Source organism: Rattus norvegicus, chromosome 10 (genome assembly GCF_036323735.1).
Source record: "Rattus norvegicus strain BN/NHsdMcwi chromosome 10, GRCr8, whole genome shotgun sequence".
Classification (NCBI taxonomy): Eukaryota; Metazoa; Chordata; class Mammalia; order Rodentia; family Muridae; genus Rattus; species Rattus norvegicus.
The window spans coordinates 89,052,716-89,074,526 of record NC_086028.1 but is presented as its reverse complement, the minus strand read 5'-3'; the positions used below and the strand labels follow the sequence as shown (position 1 = coordinate 89,074,526).

General features: G+C 49.0%; 1 protein-coding gene across 1 annotated transcript; it reads right to left on the bottom strand.

The window, feature by feature from the left end:
• Window positions 1-13,242: 13,242 nt before the first annotated feature.
• Rprml (reprimo-like) lies at window positions 13,243-14,247 on the bottom strand. Its single transcript, NM_001109481.1, has one exon. The coding sequence runs from the start codon at window positions 14,048-14,050 to the stop codon at window positions 13,697-13,699; it is 354 nt and encodes a 117-aa protein (NP_001102951.1). The 5' UTR covers window positions 14,051-14,247; the 3' UTR covers window positions 13,243-13,696.
• Window positions 14,248-21,811: the final 7,564 nt, after the last annotated feature.

The window sequence follows — 21,811 nt, the reverse complement described above, 5'->3', positions numbered from 1 at the left end:
CCTAGGAGCCAATTGTGCCGGAGGTCATTTCCTTTGGGTTGTCCCACAGAGAGCAGGAACTTCAGTTGCCCAGAACTCTATCTGTCCGTAACCAACCAAGAAGCTTGGAGATGAGTGGAGAGCAGGACGCCCCGAGGCTTTGGCCCAGGTTAAGCAATCTGGAGAATGAGGGAGAATCACGAAGCGTTTTTAGGTATCCTTATTCCATACTAAATAAGGAGAGAGATGGGGCACAGTTGTACAATAATTCAAGACTAGATTTCCATAGCAACAATTACCCAAAACTCCACTCCTGACAGTCGCAACAGCAGGAGCTAGCAAGGAAGACTACGGGGGTGGGAGATGTGTGTGGGGCTCAGAGAATAGCTTCCTTTTATCCTTAAATGGAAGGAAGGCTGGGCTGGTGGCAAGACCCAAGTCATTCCAGAGCCAGCTTAGGCCAGAAGTAAGGGTCGGCAAAGGACGAGCAACTGGGAGGCCCACGTGAGGCACACTCCGGGAACACGTGGACTAGGCATAGAAGTCACCCGTCCCACAGCCCACTTGGCATGTGAGAGTTCTCCCTGGCCTCTAGGGGTGTTAGGGTGGGCTGAGGATGAACCTCAAAGACCTTGGCTAACTTGAGTCTGCTTGAAAACTGGAGCCTGCCAAAGGCTCGCCTCTGCTGGGGTGGGGGAGAACTGAGTTCTAACCAGCTCTGTCTAACACTCCCTGTGTGATCCCTCTCAGTTTCCCCCACAGTTAGGTATGTGACCTACTTCCAAGATCTGTTCCAAAGCTGGGTTAACAGCAAGAGACAGGAAGTGGGTTGTATTGTTAGTTTGGTTGGTTGGCTGGTTGGTTGGTTTTGTTTTGATTTGCAATAAAGGTAGACTTCAGGGCAGACAGAGGTGTCTGTACAACGAAACAGCCGGACAAGGTGAGCCACACTAGGGCTGTCTTCACCAGGGAGAGACAGGTGGGCAAGAATCAGCGTAAGCGGTCCCCAGCTCCGGAAAAAAAAAGAACTAAAAAAAAAAAAAAAACAAAAAAAAAACAATCAGCGTAAGGAGTGTGGCGGGAACCTCAACTCAACTGTGGTCAGAGAGGAACCAGGGAGACGGCCCAGGTGGAGGGGGGCGGCTTAGTGGCTGAAGCGAGCGGCATCTGCTTCCTACCAGCAAGCAGATGGTTAGCCTGGTAGAGTAAGCTCCCAGGCAGGCGGTTATATGTAATCGCTGATGTCTATTTTAGTTTTAAAGAGAAGTTTGGCTCCAAAATGGAAAAGCATTCTATTTTCCTTTCAGAATGAGGTAAATGTAGCCCTCACTGGACCCTACACACACACACACACACACACACACACACACACACACACACACACACGGTCTTCTGGTTTTCCTTGGCCCGGTAGTGCCATAGACCACTGGCTCTTTTTCTGATCCTAGAGTTCAGTTTGCTTTAGTGTCCCTAGGGAAAGGGGAGTGGGGGCTTTGTTTAAATAGTCCTTTGGGGCATGAAGAAAAGAAAAAGCAAGTTGACTCTTTCCACAGCAAGGAAAACGTTCCACTGTGTCTTACTAGCAATTGGAAGATTTTTTGAAAGAAAACCACGCTCAGATTCTTACAATGAGACACTCTTAAGTGTCTCATTCATGCAATCACCCTTCACTGCATGAAGCACCCATGACGGGCCATACTGAGCCCTCTGGCCAGCAATACCTTACTCTGACTTATGGCGAGAAGGAGCTAAGTCAGACCATTGGCATTAGCAAGTTTCCTATTCAGGGCTCTTTCTCTCAGAATCTCTCTCTCCAAATCAAAACATCCTTCTCATTTTTGTCTACTTCCCATCTCCATAGCCTTTCTTCCCACTCTCACAGATGAATTACTTCCTCTTCTGAGTAGGAAGAGACAGGTGTGTGAGAGAGGCCATCGGAGGAAAGGAGGCTGATCACTTAGGTAGACTCCTCAGAGTGGGCTTCAGAATGGCTACCACAGCCCATGTCTGTCTTCAACAGAAGGACAGAGAAATCCACGTGGATCAGGATGTCTAGAAGCGGTCAGCCTCTCAGGCCTGATTCCTCACGCTGACCAAACTCAATGATGGCTAATCAGAAATGCATCTTCCAAAATCATGTCGCCGGAAAGATCCAGGTCCAGGGATTGGAGAGATGATTTGATAGGTAAAAACACTTGCTGAGCAAACCTGATGACCTGAGTTTGATCCCCAGAATGCATAGTCTAAAAAAAATTGAAGCTGTATGTAACCATGTGTATTGGTAACCCTGGCACTTCTACAGTGATACGAGAGATTGAAAGAGAAGAATCACCCAGAAGGGTCCAGGCCAGTGAGCCTGGGGTATTCAGCACAGCAGAAACAATAAGAGAAAGCCTGCCACAACAGGGTACAAGGAGAGAATTGCCTCCAGAAAGCTATGCCCAGATCTCCACATGTATCCTGGTGCACACATGTATCATGGTGCACACACGTATCCTGGTGCACACATGTATCATGGTGCACACATGTATCATGGTGCACACATATATCATGGTGCACACACGTATCATAGTGTACACATGTATCATGGTGCACACATGTATCATGGTACACACATGTATCATGGTGCACACATGTATCATGGTGCACACATGTTTCATGGCGCACACATGTATCATGGTGCACACATGTATCATGGTGCACACATGTATCATGGTGCACACATGCCCTCTGCCCCTTCTGCTACTGCTGCTGAATCTCATGGCTCAGTGATGTGAGGGAAGACATTTCAACATTAGAAAGGAGCAAAACCAACACCTGCAAAGACGTATAACACCATCATTCATTATGTATCCAGTCCAAGGTGTGGCACCACTGCACACGCGCATAATAAGTATGAGCTCAGGTGATATCAGGAACAAAGAGGGTGCACGGTGACCCGAGCAGCTCTCACTGCTGGTGAGAATGTGAGTGCGTTAAGCAGTCGCTATGGAAAGTAGTCTGCAGTTCTTCATATGGTCAAGCTTATGCTTCATACGTGACCCAGCAGCCTCACCTCTAGGTATTTGCCCAAGCGAAATGATAACTTTGAATCACACATGTATAAATATCTATACATGAATATTTATGTTGGGTTTATTCATAGTCACCCAAAACTGAATACAACCCAAATATGCCTCAGCCATAGACAAAAATAAGAGTTCAAATTTTAAAACTTAGGGGATGGCTCAGCATGGTCGTAGACTCACTTCCATCACTCAGGATCCTGAGGCAAAGCAATCCCTTGAGTAGCCTGAGCAGCACAGGGAGACCGCATCTCAACCCACCCAAATCAGACCTGTGGTTTAATAACCCATCTGATGTGGTAGTACCCATTCTGCCATGAAAAGAAATGTGTTCCTGACAGATGAAATAACACTGGGTGCATTAAACAATGAGAAACCGGATTGAGTTGTATGATCCCGTTTATTTGACATCCAGAGAAGGCAAGCCACAGGGACAGAGGCAGAGAATAGATGAGTGCTCATTGGAAGCCAAGGAGAAGAATGAAAGGCTGGACCACAAAGAGGCTGCACCAGGAGGTCTTTCCAGGCACTCTAAGTAGCTGTTAAAATTCATAGTTCCACACACCGTGTCCTAGCTGGGTTACTATTGCTGTGATAAAACACCACAACCAAAAGCAAGTCCAAGAGGAAAGGGTTCATTTAACTTATGACTTTACATCCTTGTTCATTATTGAAGGAAGTCAGGGCAGGAACCCACATGGGGGCAGGAACCTGGAGGCAGGAGCTGATGCAGAGGCCACAGGGGTTTGCTGCTTACTGGCTTACTCTCAGGGCTAGCTCAGCCTGCTTTCTTAGAGGACCCAGAACCACCAACCCAGGGTTGGCTCCACCCACAACAGGTTGAGTTCTCCCCATCAATCACTAATTAAGAAAATGCCCTACAGGCTTGCCCACAGCCTGGTCTTATGGAAGCATTTTTTGATTGAAGTTCCCTCCTTCCAGATGACTCTAGCTTATGTCAAGTTGACATAAAACTAGCCAGCAAACAGCTCCAAAAGTTAATTTTACAGTAAATCTAAAATAGGACTAAAAAGATATGTTTCTAGTGAATACTTTGGAGACAGTTTTTTTTTTTTTTGAAGCTAGGGATAAAATGAGACAAAAATAACATGATAGCCAGACACAGTGATGAGTAACTAATCCTAGCATTCAGGAGGCTGACAGAGGAAGATGACAAGTTGGAGGTTAGCCTGGGCTACATAGTTTGCAACTATGCCTGAAAAACACAACAAACAATAAACTCAATTTTGTCTATGGAGGAGGTAATCGGAATTTGAACATTTTATCAAGGTCACCTGAACTATGTTGTACGTAAATTTGAGAACACCCTGTATGATGTGAGCCCTTGCTTCCAAATAACATTTTAATATATGTCTGTATTATATGTAATATAGATATAATTTATATGAGAAGGTAGAAACTAACTTACGACTTTTCCAAAAATGAAGCTGTCAAAACTTGAAAGGTGACTGCTAAAAGAATCAAGACAATGTGTTTAATTTCCAAGCCAATAGAGGGCATGAGAAAAAGGAGAAAAGTAACCAAAATGGGTTGTTGTTGTTGTTGCTTATGTTTTTTTTTTAAAAAAGCTCACCATATTAAATGGATCCAAATATATACACTAACACGATTAAGGAAAATCCAAATAACAAGGTGATATATTCATAACATTCGGCGACACGCTGTGCCAAAATGGAAAACACGGGAAATTCGCAAGGGTATCGAATGGGCTGAAGGGAACGCACACAAAGAAAAACCGTGCAGATCTAGAAGCGTTCGCATACCATTAACAGAAAAGGCAACTTGCATTTAGTGCCTGCCGTACACAAAGCCCATTGCAGGGTGATGAGGGGGGAAGAGCGGTTTGACTAGCTTAGGGTGGTAGCCGGAATGGTGCTCACATGAGTTTGAATTTCTCTAGTCAGCAAATCCAAGCTTCTTCATGTGTGTGGGGTGGTGCACCTGTATGTTTCTGCACGTGGACGCCAGAGGCTGGCATCATATGTCTCCATTGATGACTCTACTTCTTCCCTTAGGCAGGGTCTCTGGCTTGGATCCAGAGCCTGCTGGTTCCGACCGCCTAGCTAGACAGCTTGCCCCTTGGGATCCATTTCTGTTTCTCAAGTACTGGGGTCACAGGTGGGCCACCAAACCCCTGCCTCTGGCTTCTGTGTGTGTGCCAAAGATCCAGCTATGGTCCTTATAAGTGCACAATAAATATCCACTGAGCATGCTTCCAACCTCCAGAGGTATTTCTAAAAAATATTGGATAAGGGAATGGACCCTCCCTTAAATTCCAGTAACAAGAATACTTCTTAATCTACGTAAGTGTTTATTTCAAATGCTACCCCATAATGAGCCACACTTCCAGGTCCTCATGTTCTTGTGCCGTCTCCTCCCACTGTGGATCTGGACTCAATTAGTGACTTAGTAGTAATACATAAGCTCTGTTGAAGGAGAAAAGATGCCAGTTCTGTGCCAATTCTGAAGGTCTAGAAACTTCTGTTTTTGGTGGAGAAATCTGCCCAGTCCTAAGTTCAGCTCTCCTCCCACGAAGACTGGAGAAGGCAATGGCATGGGACTGAGGAGAAGAAAGAGCCCATCCACCCTGCTACACTCACCCTCCTGGCTGTCCCCATTAATGTGCCAGAAACAGACACTGTAGTCCGTGTGTCACCTCTGGACGCCTCAGTCACAAGCTGACATCTGCTGCATCAGGAGTGCCTACCTAGGTCCATCTGACCCACAGAACCATGGATTTAAAGCTTTGGGGCCAGTTTGTAGCCCAGCTAAAACTAACCAAACAGTTACTTTCAATGTTGCCAGACCCTGGGCTTGCTAAACATCTCCCCGACTCCCCCTACCCCTGCTTAATCTTCCAACTACTTAAAACATCAGTTAAAGTATGTGTAACGGATTTCCATTTTCCAAATGAGGACTCAGGAAGAACGCGATGTCCAGGGTAGAAGCTGGGCTTACGTAGAGGGTTTCCGAGTTGTGGGCTCCACACTCCCACACATTGCATTATGTGGGCAGGTGGGGACATTAAGAGGTGAAAATGCTTGATGTCCCAAGCAAATTCCTATGCCCCCCCCTGTCTTTCTTTTCTCATCCTGTGTTCTGGAGGAGGGAAGTAGACTATGGAGAGATGGTCAAGTAATTAGGAGGGGACATAGCTATTGTGATTTCAGCATGTTTCATAACAAGCAGCAATCAGCGCTCAGCTGTGGCTTGAGAACATGCAGATGCTGCGTCCGAGACCTGCTTCTCTTTTAGTGGAAGTGAGCATGTGTCCCTGACAGGGGGTGCGTCTTGATCTCTGTCTGCTGTTACCAGTGGAAAAGCTGAGCTTCATGCAAAGGAGAAAGACTGAGGGGTTTTTTTTGGGGGGGGTCCTCCTCTCCCCATAGCTAGGTGAACTTCTGGACTCTTATTCAAGTTTCATAGATAAGGGTGGGGGTGGGGGCCGTGACCCCTAACTGCTCCTGAGAGAGATTGTCAGGCTAGGATGCATCACCAGATCTCTCCCCTGGGGTTCTCTGAATCCCAGGGCCTCTGATTGGAATGCACTGAGCCCAGCATGGCTGGTGCTAACATCACTCCATTGAGAATAGGCCTTGGGCAAGGTGTTCAGCTTGTGAGATTTCAGGACCACGGACAGCGCAGCCGTTCGGCTTTGTAGGAGACCGGATTTAGGGCATAGGTGGGAGGCTGGGTCCTCTGCAGGCGAGCAGACCTTCTGAAGAACACAGGGTTCCATGTGTCTGGCCTCATCGTTTTGCATGAGAGGAGACTCAGGAAAGGAGAGAAACAACTTGCCCGACGCCATACGCTAAATCAACAGAGTCTTCCCTGCCTTCTCACTGGCCAGAACTTTAATCAGTTTCCTAGATAAAAATCTCGTGCTCTTGGGAGTGATCAGGAGAAACAGGAAATAGAGAGATAGAGATAGAGATAGAGATAGAGATAGAGATAGATAGAGATAGAGATAGAGATAGAGATAGAGATAGAGATAGAGATAGAGATAGAGATAGAGATAGAGAGATAGAGAGATAGAGAGCGAGCGAGCAAGCACCCGGCCCTGATGGGAAGGTCTGTGATTTGGCTTCTAACAGCAAATTCTTGACAGGAGCTCCTTACTTCACTAAGGTGATGTGGCCTTTCAAAAACATTTCTGTTACTATGGCAACTTCATCCTAAGTTTTATCTCCATGGCAATTCATTAGAGTTTTTCACCCCCTGGTGTGTATACATGTGAATGCCTATACATATACCATACCCCAAATTAATGCAAAAAAAATCACCTTTTTTTGAGGTGGAATCTCTAATTATATAAATCTGCAAGCCAGGAGCATAACAGGTACATTTGAAGATACTCAGGGCCCAGGGCCCAGAGGAAAGGTCCCTGGTGCTTTTTGAGGGAGCTCCACCATTTCATATCTATTAAAACCTCCCCTGGTCTTAGAGCCCTGTAAATTTACACATGGATACAAAGAGCCCCTCTTTCGGTGTGTTCCCCTAGTGCTCGGCTTATGACAAAGGCTTGTGAGGGCTGGGGATTTAGCTCAGTGGTAGAGCGCTTACCTAGGAAGCGCAAGGCCCTGGGTTCAGTCCCCAGCTCTGAAAAAAAAAAAAAAAAGAACCACATGACAAAGGCTTGTGGTTGTCTGTGCCAGGGAGATGTGCTGTGAGGAGGAGAGAAAAACCTGGGACCCCTGACTGCCACCTTCCCAGAACACATCAGTGTCCTTCCTGCTGAATTTGCCCCTGTGCCCCACTTTGGAGTAATCCTGTAGCTAGTGGGCTACATGGTGAGTGTCCAGAAAGGAGGTGTCTACCATCCAGATGCTTCTTCCCCTCTCCTCTGTCCCTGGCCTTCAGGTTCCTCTATTTTAACCACACCCTGCAGAGGGTCACAGCTACTTGGACAGCCATAGGTGAGCTGTGACCAAGCTCTGTCCTGATAGGCAGAAACTGCGTTCTGACAATCAATTCCATAAGAAGTGTGTTCGGTGGGTAGTGCTTAAGGAGAATTGTTTATGGGACACAGATACTGAAAGAGGTTTGCAGATGAGTGACTAAGAACCAGAGAGAGGGGTGCTGCCCTGTGGCCTGACCTAAGACTCTGAGTTCTAGAGTCATGGTAAGATAGGAACGTGCTACTTTCCCCAAGCCTGCTGTACCCCGTGGCTCTAGATCGCATCTCTCTGCTCCCTTCCAGGGCCAGTCTTGGTTATAGATGGTTATAGAGATACAATGGAGCAAAAGACACAGCATGTAGGGGCCAAGACGAAGACACCAGATCCTAGCTCTGCCGTTGCTTGGCCAGACCTGGTGTTTTGTTTATTTGTTTTGTTTGAGCGTGCATAGTGTCTGTCTGTGAATGCCAACATCTAAACATCTAAGGTTACTGTGAAAATTAAAAGTTTGGCTAATAGATGGGACTCAGTGAGTGGTTGCAGATGCCATCCAAGAGCCTAAAGACTTTTCCTGCATCCCAAGAAAGCAACAGAAGAGATGCTTGGGCATGAATGCTCCAGTTAAGCGTTCTCTAAGTTCACTTACTTGCAAGGTGGGGTGGCGCACAGCTGGGGCCTTTCCACCCACCTGGAAACAGGGCAACACCCAACTGCAGGGGACCAGTTAGCTAAAGGGTGTTATGTGCATAACAAAAACCTATCGTGTAGGTGATGCTAGTTCCCAAACGAACCTGTCACTGTGCATTGCTAAGTGAAAACAGCCACGCGCCTCAAAACAGTTCAAATGTTCAAAATGGCACGGATGCTACAAGAACTTTCTTTTTTTTTTTTAATTAAAAAGTCCAAGTTTTGCTGTTTTGATTCCTACAAAAGCAGCTACAGCAAAGGGTTCATGGTGATTCTTTCTGGAAGACAGGCTGGGACTGCTTTTTTGCCCTTTCTCCCTTCTGTTGTTGTTGTTGCTGCTGCTATAAATGTGAAAACTCAAATGGGATCATTGTATGAGGAAAAATGGACCAAGTATAAAGTCCACGGATTCTACCTCCTGGTCTAAGCTGGTGTCCGAGGACCTAACATGGCTACGGGGCTCTGTGATTCAGTGTCTCCTGCCACCGTGACTGCCTGCATCCTGCGCTGGCATTGAGCCTCATACAGACCAGGGCCGAGATGCACAATCACTTCGAGATAATTCTTTTTGCATAGTTCACTGCACTACTGAGTGCTTTCAGACATTCTCATTCGACTTCCCGACCACTTGGCCAGCTAATATTCTTAGAGATGAGGGACCTGAAGCTTGAGGGGCCGAGGGCTTTTTCTGTCAGCCAGGAAGCCCGAGGCTTGCCTCTTCACGCCCTGTGCCTTGGTGTACATCTACCTACTGTCCACCCATTTCCTTGATTTTATTGAATGCTCATATATTTATTTATTTATGTTCTATGGCCTGAACTACACCCTTTGTGGTAACTTCCTCCCCAACTAGGGATGATACTTTATGGAGTATAGAGGAGTGGGGCCCAGGCCTTGGCTTTGAGGAAGGGTCACCATCACAAGGAAGCTGTGTGGTTGGCAGAGGACACAGGTAGGGGTGGGACCACCTCAATTAACCCCCTTAATGCTGCTGCTTTGCCTCTCTATTTACAGCAGATTTGGAAGTGGCTGTGGTTGGCCATCCCATGTGTAGAATCCTGAAGATGGCACAGAGGAGGAGACCTTAGGATCCTGCCGAGCCTCTCGCTCCCCCTCCGCCATATTTCTCTATTCTTTGCCTTCTTCTCCATACCATCTTCTCTCAGCTCCCCCCCCCCATCACACTCTCTCCTCATCCCTTTCCTTTTCCCTCCTCCTCTTCTTATTTTTGCTTCCTGTTCTAGCTAGAATGGGAGGACGCTCCTGCATGGATCCTGGCTCCGGGTGAAGACAAGCTAAGCGGGGGCAGAAAAGGACTCCAGGAAGAGCTGCTGGGAGCACATGGTTGGTTGAATGGCAGCCTGGAACAAACGGTGGTGGTGGTGTACCACCCCACCCCTAGTTCTGCTCAGCAAAGAACCCCCTTTAGGGCAGTGAGGCAACTGGGAACAGACATAGGCCTCTTTTGCTCTCTCTCCTTTCCTACGGAAACCAGTTCTGACACTCCAGGTGACTGATGGTCTGCTGTGGTGCTGGGATCACGGGAGGGTGGGGATCGCAGGAGGGTGGGGCTCCGTGCAGCCCAGGGCTTTGCACCCTCTGCAGCTGGGGAAGGAGTGGGGGTGTGGGTGTTAGCATTCCCAACCGTCCTCTGCTCCAGGTTCATCTTGTAGACGATGTTACATCTAGCAAGGAATAGAAGACAAGACTGAGTTCTAGCTGCTCTACCCCAGGACCATTGCTGATGCCTCAGGGATGGGAAGACTGGGACTGGGCTCTTGCAGGTCCCTGGCCCAGGACTAGACCTACAGTAGATTAGTTGTAGATGCTAACAGAGAGAGTGAACATGAAGAAGTCCATTAAAGCCAACCCCAGTTTCCTCTCCCATAACAGCAACTGAGGTGATGTCTTGTCTTACTCTGCAAGGTCTTTATTCGGTGTTTACTCAGGCAGCTTCTTTGGGCCCTAATTTCATCATCTGTAAAATGGGAATGTTAACAAAACCCAGTGCTTTACCAATGAGATACTTAACAAAGTGCTCCCACTTTGTTGTTACTTTGAAAACATCAAAATGAGGTCTGAGTGTGAATTAATATTATCTTTCTGTCCAGGGTTCTCATTTCAGAGGCAATTCCATTTTACTGGGAAAAGAGTTCATACATTCAACAGAGATAACCACAGTGCTGGCAATTTTCTTTGCTGACTGTCTCTTAAGTGCCAGGCCCTGTATTGACTACCTCACATGCATGTTATAGGACCTCTGGGTCTTACTGTGTAGATGAAACGGAGGCACAGAAAGGTTGAGCTACTTTGTTGAAGTCACAGAGCCAGGAAACAGAACAGTGAGGATACCACAGAACAGGGTCGTGAATTTCTCCATGCTGGATCTGGGACCTTCTGAGATTTGGCCACTGAGTCCTAAGCCAGTCTCACAGGGAGAATACATACTACACAAGGGTTGTAGACACAGGAAGTGTTTTCATCCAAAGTCCCAGGGCTCAACATTCTGATCACAGGTCACCTTTTTCCTGGAGCGTCGTGCCTCACTGGGTTCTACCTAACTCGATCCTGTCTTCCTCCTCTTGTCTGAGATTTACATAGCAGTCAATACCACTCCATCCCTCCTAGGCTGCAGAAGTAAGAATTACAAATGTGTCTGCTCCTCCTCCCCTCCCCAGAACCAGTGCCTGCTGCCATTTCTTCCTGGCCTTTGCATATACCTGCATGTGCAAACATGCACCTATGCATATTTGCCTGTGAATGAATGCTCGAACAGTTTGAAATGGACAGTGGGACATTCATGGTAAGCCTAGGCTGTTGGTGTGTGCATGTGAATCCAGAGCACAGGAGACCAAGGAAGGAAGATTGTAAGTCGAGGCCATCTTGGGTCATACAGGGAGACCTTAGAGTTTTTGACTCAAAAACAAAACATTCATACTTCTCAGACAGGTCTTTGTTAACAATGATCATGGACCCGAAAGACTTCTGCACTAAAGTTCTCCTTTGTCAGCAAATTCAAGAAACTGAACTCGTGGACCACCTCCCCTCCGTCACACTAGCAGCAGGGCGCTTTGCTGCAGGAAGTTCTCAGTGTTCACTGGAACCTGGCCAGGCAGACATCTGAAGCCCTTGTTCCTTCCCAAGCTCCCACCCCCTCCCCTGTCTCCTGCCCTTTGGGAGTTAAAGAGACTTCTTTGTGGTGGTCTCTGTGAAATTCTCCAGGCCAGTAGGTGGCCCAGACTCCAGGCACCTGTGCCAACTCATGCCAGGGGTCAAGAGTCCATTTCCAAGTTTCCCCATCTCCCAAGACCCTCCCCGCCCAATCAAACTACCCGAGATAATGCCAGCCAGTCACTGGCACTCCAATGTTCTGTCCATGCTGTGGGACTTGTCTCATAGATATTTAACAAGGGCTCTGAAGTACCTGGCCTTACTGACCTGTCCAGCCCACGGATGAATCCCCGGGTATACGACTGAATGGCAGGGTGGTGGGAAGGACATGTCTCAGTGTTGACGAAGCTACCGAGCTGTATGGGAGCTGAGACGAGTCAAAATCCTTCAGACTCAATCACCACATGTGATATATCCCATCCCCACCGCAGCCTCCTTTCCTATCTAACTGGTGCCAAAGACAGAAGGTTCCTTCTGTTATCCATTCTAAAGCCAGAGAAGGCACCAGCCATTCTCTTTTTAGTCCTCCTTCATTTCCGCCCAGTTGGAGAGGAGAGGGAGGGACCTGAGCTCCGTTTCCCCAGAAACCTTTCCAAGTACTCTATGCCCAAGACTCACTAAGAGGGTGCACATAGGTCAAAAAGCCTATGGGAAGAGGGATTTCTCCCTGTGGTGGCCTGGACAGATGGCCCTCTTCCCTTCCTTTTGTCCAGTAAGCACCAAGTCCCCTCCAGAACTTAGTTTCAGGTTATTAGGGAGTGGAGGATGCATTTTTAAACAGAAGGATCTAGTACTCAGAAGACGACTGCATTTGGAGGTCATTTTCCTCATCTTAAACATCCAAGTCCCCTTCCAGGACAGAACTAAGGGGTCTGTTCTGAGTCCATCCATCTACCATCTATCGGAGTGGGGCAAAATAAACCATTAAATGGGGCTTCTGGGCTCAGGCTGGAATTTTACTAGATCTAGTCCCTCTCTACCCAAACGAATTTGTCTGATACATTTATTTTTATCCCCTCCCCCAATTCTGTTCACTTTCTTTTTCCATTTCAATTTCCAGCAATTAATCTCACCAAGTGTCTGGCTGCCCCAAAGGACCTGCTTCCTCCACTGTAGGTGTAGGTGTAGAAGAAAACAGTTCTTTGTAGAAAGAAGGGGAAAAAAATAAAAAAGACAACAAAAACAACTTGAATGAAAAACTAAGAAATCAATAAACAAACCAAACCCAAACATAAAACAGTTCCTTTCTCTCTCCTCTTGGTCCGAGACCCCAAGGAGCTTCAGCGCTGTCTGCCCTACAGTTTAAGTCAACCAAATAGGGCCAGAAGTAGGACACGTTCCCCTCCCTACACACACACACACACACACACACACACACACACACACACACACACACACACACACCCCGCACAGGCACAGTTAGAATGTATCAGGAAGCCCGACGGCCATGGTTTTATTACAAAATTTCTTTTCAGACGCAATGCGAGATCAGATGCAAAATCTCAGTGATGCTTCTCTCTTCCCTGAGCCCTCCTTGGAGCTGGCCCTCACTAAAACGCCCGACATCCCCGCGGCAGTAACCTTAGCCTCGCATTACATCTCCCTATCCGTGTCTCCCACCCTGCCCCGAACTTCTCTTTGTAAAAAACCTGTGAAGAACCCTGCGTCCCTGGCCCCTGCTGGAGCGCACACGAAAGAGTCCAGAGTGACAGTCCCTTCGCGCACCGCCCGCGCCACCGCCGCGGAGTCCTGAGGAGTCCAGGACCAGGTGGTGCGAGGTACTTCGTTGATCGCAGGCAGCGGACAAAGCCTTGAGAAAGAGGCTCCGTGGTCCCTTCCTCGCCGTGCTCCGACGCTGGCGAGGGCGGCCGGCGCTCAGTACAGTCCCAGGATGGCGGCGCCCACGTCCTTGGAGGGCCTGCGTTCCTGCATCAGAAAGTTGATCATGCTCTCGGACTTGATGAGCAGGTTACATCCCAGGAAGAAAACGCCGAAGACCACGGTGAGCGACAGCACGCAGAGCACGGCGATCTGCGCCACGCGCGACACCCACAGGCTGCGTTCGTCGGGCGCCAGTCCCGCGGGGACCCCGTCGCTGGCGGTCAGCGGTGCGCCGCCGGGGCAGCAGTCTAGCCACGTGCCCAGCCCGTGGCTGCGGTTTCCCAGGGTGGCTCGGGCGTCACCACCCACCTCTTCCAGGCCGCTGTGGTTCAGAAAGCTCACGTTCATCCCGGCGCGGTGCCTGGGGGGTCTGAATACGCGGGCTAGGACGCGCCGGGAGCTGGCGGCGTCCGCGCTGTCGGGGACGCCTTGGGGTCCCTGGATCACCCTTGCGCCAGCAGGAGAGGAAGGCGGGAGGCCGCCCACGCTTTCGGTCCGCCTACCTCCCCACCCGGAAACCGGCGGCCTGGAGCAGAGAGCAACAGGCGGCGCGCGATCTGGAGAGAGCCAACAGTGCGTGGCTATCGCCCACGGAGCTCCTAGCCTGCCGTGCCGCCCCGCCCCTGGCAACCGCCGAGCTCCGCCCCGCCCCGCCCTTCCCCAACCCACTCGCGGCGCCCAAGCTGCGGGGACACGAACCCCTCCCAGCGTGCAGTTTGCGCAAACTCCGCTGGAAAGGGTCAGAGCGTCCAGGCAGCTCCTGCCCTCCGGCCAAATAACGTTGACTCACTCTGGATGGTTGCTGTCTGTTTCTGGGCTGAAAGCTGCCCCAAGATGTCTGTTCTCAGAACTGTAGCTGGGGGCGGTCTGGAGCCCTTCTTCATGTTTAAGGCGGGGCAGGAATGGGTAGCTTTGGCTCTGGCATTGCCGGCTCCAACTGGCTTGACTCTGGGTGTCTTGGCTGTGCCACATTGTCTCTGCTGGACCCTCTCAGCTTTCCCCTGGCTGAAGCCACAGCCAAGGAAAGCTCTTTGCCTCTTACCATGTGTTTGGCCCCATATGCCACCCCTATTTCATATATTCATTAAAATTAAGTCATCTGGGGGAGTTTCTATTTGATTTACTTTATAGAATCAGTCATTGTAGATCACTTAGCATGGATCAGCAAAAGTGGGGGAAACCCTCTAAAACTGCTGCCTGGGGGCAGGTCAGTGTTATTACCTAGGTACAACCTCCTCCTGGTTGTCTATTTGTGTCCGGGAATGTAGTGTCTTGTCTTCTGTAGTGTACATGCTGTTTTGTACTGCAAGTATCTGGCCCGGACAGTCTGTACTTTACTCTTGGCAGCAGAATTTCTTTAGAGAAATGCTCGTATATGTCCTTTGCTCATTATTCTGCTCAGCTTAAGGCGGGGCGGGGGGAGGCTTAAGCTGGACTTGGAGCCCATGTCCTTGACTCTATCCAGCTGAAGTCCAGCTGTCGGCCGCAAAGGGTGGGAGTAGAGAGTGAGTAGGGAGAACAGGACAACGCCTGTTTCAGGGAGTATGCGCAGCACGCATGGGGCAATGTTCTAGTCCTTAAGTTCTCAGTCCTTGCTGCCGGCCCACCTACCCTTCAGTCTAGATCCCTCTGGATAACGTGGTGTGAAAGGAGGGTTGAGAGATGTTTGCCTTTGACCTGTCGTGTGAAGGGAGAGAGCTCTAGCTCGTGGAATCACCAACTGAGGACAAGCCTAGGCTGTTCCCTGAGATCTTGCTGGGACAAGAGTCAGCCAATTGCCTGTGTCTAGCTGACTGAAGGCAGGCAGGGCAGGAAGCTTCGCAGTAGAGGCAGGAAAGCCTGAGGGTGGGGTACAGAACAGTATAACTTGGGCTCAACGAAAGGTAGGCATAGTTTGGGGGAACATATTGCTTTCCCTATCGTGTCCTTCAGGATTTAGAGACAAAACTAGGGGCGCTGTCAGCTGCTAGCTGCCTGCCAAACTCAAGCCTGCTTGTTACTACGGGGGCTGTGTTTAGCCTTCTGACTGCTGCTAGGTATTAAGGTTTGATTTTCACATACAAGTCTGGCTATTGCCTGTGTAGACCTGGGCTCTCAGGCTCCTCTAGCTCAGAAATGGGGGACCTGTTTGACCCAAACCCAGGTCATTACCCACTATTTCTCTGGACCATGAGTCCTGGCAAGATTGGCCAGTTTGGTGTGTATCAACTCTTTTTACTCCACCCCCACCCCCAGGTATGTATGTGTTTGTGTGTGTGTGTGTGTGTGTGTGTGTGTGTGTGTGTGTGTGTGTGTGTGTGTAGGTCAAAGGTGAGTGTTTTTCTCCACCTCCTCCCCATGATCCCCTCAGGACTAAGGGTTGAACCCCATGTGTCATATATGTGAGGTAAGCATTCTCTCAGGGAGCTTTAGCTCCAGTCCCTTCTATCTTAGTTCTGAAACAGGGTCTCCAGCTGAGTCTGGAGGTCACTAAGCCAGCCAGACTACCTGACCTTCAAGCTCTAGGGAGCCTCCAGTCTTCACCTCCTCAGCACTAGAATTACAGGTGTGCAAAGCTCAAGTCCTCACACCTGTGTGGCAAACGCTTTACTGACTGAGCCTTCTCCCTGGCTCCTGTACTCTTCAATTTTGTGGGAACCCTGACAGGCAAAGGCATTCCTTCTTCAATGGCTGCCTCACAGATCCCTTCACACGGAGCAGACACTGGTTTCCTCCCAGTACCTGAGCAGCTAGGCTCTGGCACAGTCCCTCACAAGATGGAACTCCAGGTCTTGGCTAAGGTCACAGTCATCTATAAGTTAGGCTGAGGGCAGAGGACTGGCTTCCCAGATCTCTCTGTCTTAGTTAGGGTTTCGATTGCTGTGGAGAGACACCATGAACACAGCAACTCGGAGTCGGCTTATAGTTCAGAGGTTCAGTCCATTACTGTCTTGTGGCATGAAACATGGTGGCCTGCAGGCAGACAAGGTGCTGGAGGAGGAGTTGAGAGTTCTACATCTGGATCAGCAGGCAGGAAGAAGAGAGAGTGTGAGCCACAGGGCCTGGTTTGAGCTTCTCCTCAGGCACACTTCTCCAAAAGGCCACACCCTATGAGCCTATGGGAGCCATTTCCATTCAAACCACCATACTCCCTTAGTTCCTTAGTTGCCTGTAGGCAGGAGGAAACCTTAATCCTCCCCTCACAGTAGCCTTTCCGTGGGGCTGCTTGACTTTTCTCATGGCCACACTTGGAGAATGGGCTAGCATGTAAACAGCTGGTAGATGGAAGAGGGAAGAAAAATGAAACCTGCCAGCAGCCCTCCCATGGCCATGCTCTCACAGCAAGCCTTGGAGAAAGAAGTCCTTGGAGAGTTAGAAGGAAATCTTGCCCGAGGTCGTAGCAGGTAGTGTGGCACAGACAGTATTACAGACCTGTAAGACTTACAGACCTGTAAGACTTACAACCAAGTCCACATGCTTCCAGCTCATGATGCGTATGGGTAGATCTGTGTGGGGTGCATTTCACTGTCAGGGGAAGAAGGGAAGTTCAAAGTGCAGGGTGGGGGCCTCTGGAACCCAGGAGCTGTTCTCCACCCGGGTTGCCACCCTCCTCTAGAGAGAAGGAAGAAGGTGCTTCTGGCCCAGCTGCCACCCACGTGGGACTATTTTTACCCTCTACCTCAGTCACACTTCTGTCTCTCTCAGCTCTGGAAGGGCCATGTGGACAATCTGGTCCCCAAGAGGAATGGCATGGGCCACTCAGGAGGCGGTAATGCACTGTCTCTGCAGCTGTTTGAAATAACCTTTGGCCTTCTGGCATGTGTGGGCCACCAGGGTTGGTAAGAAACGATCCTCCCCCGGGGCAAAGAGGTTAATAAAACCTTCCTCATTGCAGCTGCTGGCTAGATGAACCATGGGGACTAAAACGTCCTCATGAGCTGACATTAGAAACCATCTACACTGTAAACAGGGTAAAGACAGTGTTCCTCGCACGTGCGAGCTATTGTAATAACGGTAAGACCAAGCTCATCTACATACCCAACTATACCTTCTCTGCCCTTCTCTCTATTTAAAATGTAAATAGTTGACCATGGAAGGAGCATGCCCTTCAGAGAGGCTGAGAGCCCCGGAGTGGAATTTACATCACCAGCAGATCTTCTTGGATCCTATTTACATGGTTCATTATCTCAGCAAGCTCTTCCTGAGGCAGGCAAATTTGCCTTCTGCCCAGTTCCTGTCCAAATGGTCTCGTGTTTCCAGTTGGAGGACAGGAGGGAAGCCAATGGCATTTTTACTGCCCTGGGTACAGAATTAAACACTGGTTGCTTTGTTTGCCCTCGCTCACAAGACGTTGCCACTGTGGTGCCAGCCCTGTTCTGCTATGGCAAGTGGGTAGAGGGCACAGGGAGTCCCTCAGGTTGTACTAGTCAGGGTAGCTTTACCGAGGTCCGTGGGAGAAAGGCCTGAGGTGGGGGGGGGGGCGGGGTGATACCTTTAGCTGTGGAAAGCCAGCACAAGCACTGCCCAATGAGCAGATATATTTGTCATAGGTATCAAGAGACGCTATGCCTCACCTGCCACCACCTGTCTGATTTAGGATTGATTGACTGAGTTATTGAGACAGGGTTTTTTTGTGGTGGTTTGAATATGCTTTGCCTATGGGAAGTGGTACTATTAAGAGGTGTGGCCTTGTCAGGATAGATGTGGCTTTGTTGGAGGAAGTGTGTCACTGTGGGGGCGGGCTTTAAGACCCTTGTCCTAGCTGCCTGTGAGTCAGTCTTCTGTTTGCCTTTGGAATGAGATGTAGAACTCTCAGCTCCTCCTGCACCATGCCTGCCTGGATGCTGCCATGTTCCCACCTTGTTGATAATAGATTGAAGCTCTGAACCTGTAAGCCAGCCCTCATTAAATGTCCTTTGTAAGAGTTGCCTTGGTCATGGTGTCTGTTCACAGCAGTTAAACCCTAAGTAAGACACCAGTCCCAAGTAAATGTTTGCCTTCATAAGAGTTGCCTTGGTCATGGTTTCTCTTCACAGCTAAGTCAGTTTTGTTACATAGTCCTGGCTGACCTGGAACTCAAGATGCTCCTGCCTCAGCTTCCTGGGTGTAGGATAACAGGTGAAATACTATGTCTAGTTGGGTCATGTTTTAGAGAATATTATAATTTTAGAGATCTAGAATCTGTTTCTGCTGGGCTCCTAATTGGCTGTGTGATTTTGGACAAGTCAACCCTCCTTTTTGGGGTTTTGATTGGTTCATCCATTAATCAAGAAGCTGGAGAGATTCTTAGTAAAATGCTTGCTTTGAAAGCATGAGGACCTGAGTTTGATCCTTACAAAGTATGTTTTCTATAAAAGGTGGGGCATGTTGTACATATATACTGTATTACCTACCTGTAATACCAGACACTGATGGTCCCTTGAGATTCATTTTCCAGATAGCCTCACCTACTTGGTAGAGTCCCACAAGTAAAAAACCCTTTCTCAAAAAAAAAAGGGTCTGTGTGTGTGTGTGTGTGTGTGTGTGTGTGTGTGTGTGTGTGTGTGTGTATGTGTAAGTATACTACTTGAGGAGCAACCTCTGAGGTTGACCTCCTACTTACACACACACACACACACACACACACACACACTTGTACAGACACAAAGAAAGTCTTCATTACATTTTTTTTTAAAACTCAAACAGGTTAGTGGACCAGATGAGCTTCTGTCTGCTTTTTTGTGCTCTGTGTATGTAGAAACATGAAGCCCAGGGTCTTTGTCTGGTCTGTCCCCAAAGTGTCTAGGCCTCATGGGCCATCTGTAGATGAGGAGGTTGGTCATTATCTGCAGTCTCCAGACTGCCCTTTCCACAGCAGTGGTAATATGAAGTCTGCAATACATGAGATGCTGCAGGAACTCTCAGGGCCTTACATATGTGGTGTTATTTTTGAGTTCTCTAAGGAGAGTCAGGATGTGGCATCCGACAATGGAAACCTTTCTCCCCTCAACACAACCTTACTCCCCCACCACCCCCTGCTAATATCAACTAATACTTTGTGCCATGAGGTACCGCCTAGAACACAGGGGAATTCTCTGAAGCTTCTCTCTCTTTTTTTTTTTTTTTTATTAACTTGAGTATTTCTTATATACATTTCGAGTGTTATTCCCTTTCCCGGTTTCCGGGCAAACATCCCCCTCCCCCCTCCCCTTCCTTATGGGTGTTCCCCTCCCAACCCTCCCCCCATTGCCGCCCTCCCCCCATAGACTAGTTCACTGGGGGTTCAGTCTTAGCAGGACCCAGGGCTTCCCCTTCCACTGGTGCTCTTACTAGGATATTCATTGCTACCTATGGGGTCAGAGTCCAGGGTCAGTCCATCTATAGTCTTTAGGTAGTGGCTTAGTCCCTGGAAGCTCTGGTTGGTTGGCATTGTTGTTCATATGGGGTCTCGAGCCCCTTCAAGCTCTTCCAGTTCTTTCTCTGATTCCTTCAATAGGGGACCTATTCTCAGTTCAGTGGTCTGAAGCTTCTCTTAAGCCTCAGTTTCTTCGTGTAGAACACAGACAACGCCACAAAAGTTAAATAAGGCCATGCCTGGAAGCAGGCCTGGCACGGCACCTGGCACAGAGTAAGTGCTCAATAAATGCTGGTAGCTATTATCTATAACGAGGTCCTTCCTTTCCAACATTGACATTCTGTACTTCCAACTGCAGCATGCAATTAAACTGCAAAGCATCTGGCTTCCCGAGCAGAAAGAACAAGCCTGGAGGAAGGAGAGAGAGAGAGAGAGAGAGAGAGAGAGAGAGAGAGAGAGAGAGATCCTTCTGTGTTGCCCGTTTGTGCAGCAGCCTCCCTACCAGCCGGAACAGCAGGGAACAGAGCAAGATGCCAGTCCCTTAATGACAGGGCTTGAAGAGCCCGTGGTTCCCTGTTAGCTCAGACCCTTGGGGGATATTTGCCAGTGCAGACAGCTGAAGGGAAAGATCAGGGCTGCCTTATGGTTGCTGAAGTCGAATATGTTTGAAACGTCCCCGAAGGGTTCATGTGCTGATGACTTTGTTCCTAGGGCGGAACTAGGAGATGGTTGAACCTTGAAGAGATGGGGCCCCTGGTTTGGGCATGGCGGTTCATGCCTGTAATACCACACAGTCTGGGGAGGCGCGTGGCAAGCGGGGTCAGGCAGGTGAGCTCCCATATGCTCCAGTAAAGTCTGGGCTACAGAATGAGGCCTTGACTCACAAAAACAAAAGGAAGGGCTGGGTATGTAGCCCAGTAGGTAGAGCACTTGCAGAAGGCCCTGGGTCTGAGCCCCAGCTTGGTATGAACCAAGCGTGGTGTTGCGTGCCTGTAATCCCAGTCCTGGGGAACAGAGGCAGGTGGGTCAGAAGTTCAAGGTCATCCTCTACTGTGCTACTTGCCAAATTTGAGAGCAGCTTGGGATATATGGCTCCCTGTCTCAAAACAATAAAATGAGTGGGACCTTGGGAAATCATGGTTGTACAGGACAGTCCCTGCCACAGACAGGTAGGTCAGAGGCAGAGAAACTTGGTAAGAGCAAGCTGGTAAGGACAAGCTAGGGGAAGACAATGCATGCTGGGCACCCAAGGCTAGTAGAACACAGGAAGGGAAGCTCTATTTGGATTCCCAAGCATCTTAGTGATGCCAACTCTGGCTTAAGCATGGGAAACCATTCCCAGCCTCGCAGGCATGGGGCTCAGCACTGAGTCTTTGAAGTGACAGGATGGCAGTCAGATGCTGGCCCAAGGAACGGCCAGGCATCTGTAGTGTCTCTTGTCGCTTTCCAAGGTTGGAAGTGATTTTTTACTTTCAACAGTTCAGGGAAAATGCCTCTGAACTCTGGACATGAAGCAAGTCTTTGCGGGTATAGGCACAGGGCCAGCTCTGGCTAAGCTTGTATTCTGTCTTGTTAAGGAAGCTTGACCTGGGGAAAATGGGTGATTGTTGCTTTTTGTCTGCCTGAGGCATGCCCACTGTCTTGAGGAATTTCCCTTCTCCATTGTAGTCAGCAGCAGTGGGTTGCAACGTGCCAACATGCCAGTGACGCATTCTCCCTCTTGCAGAATCAATCCTAGTACCTTCCCCCACCCAAGCTGTTTGGGCACAGAGATCCTTCTGCCTGTGACCTGAGCG

Excerpts from the sequence above, each read along its gene's own strand:
- Rprml (NM_001109481.1), bottom strand. The coding sequence starts at position 14,050 with ATGAACGTGAGCTTTCTGAACCACAGCGGCCTGGAAGAGGTGGGTGGT.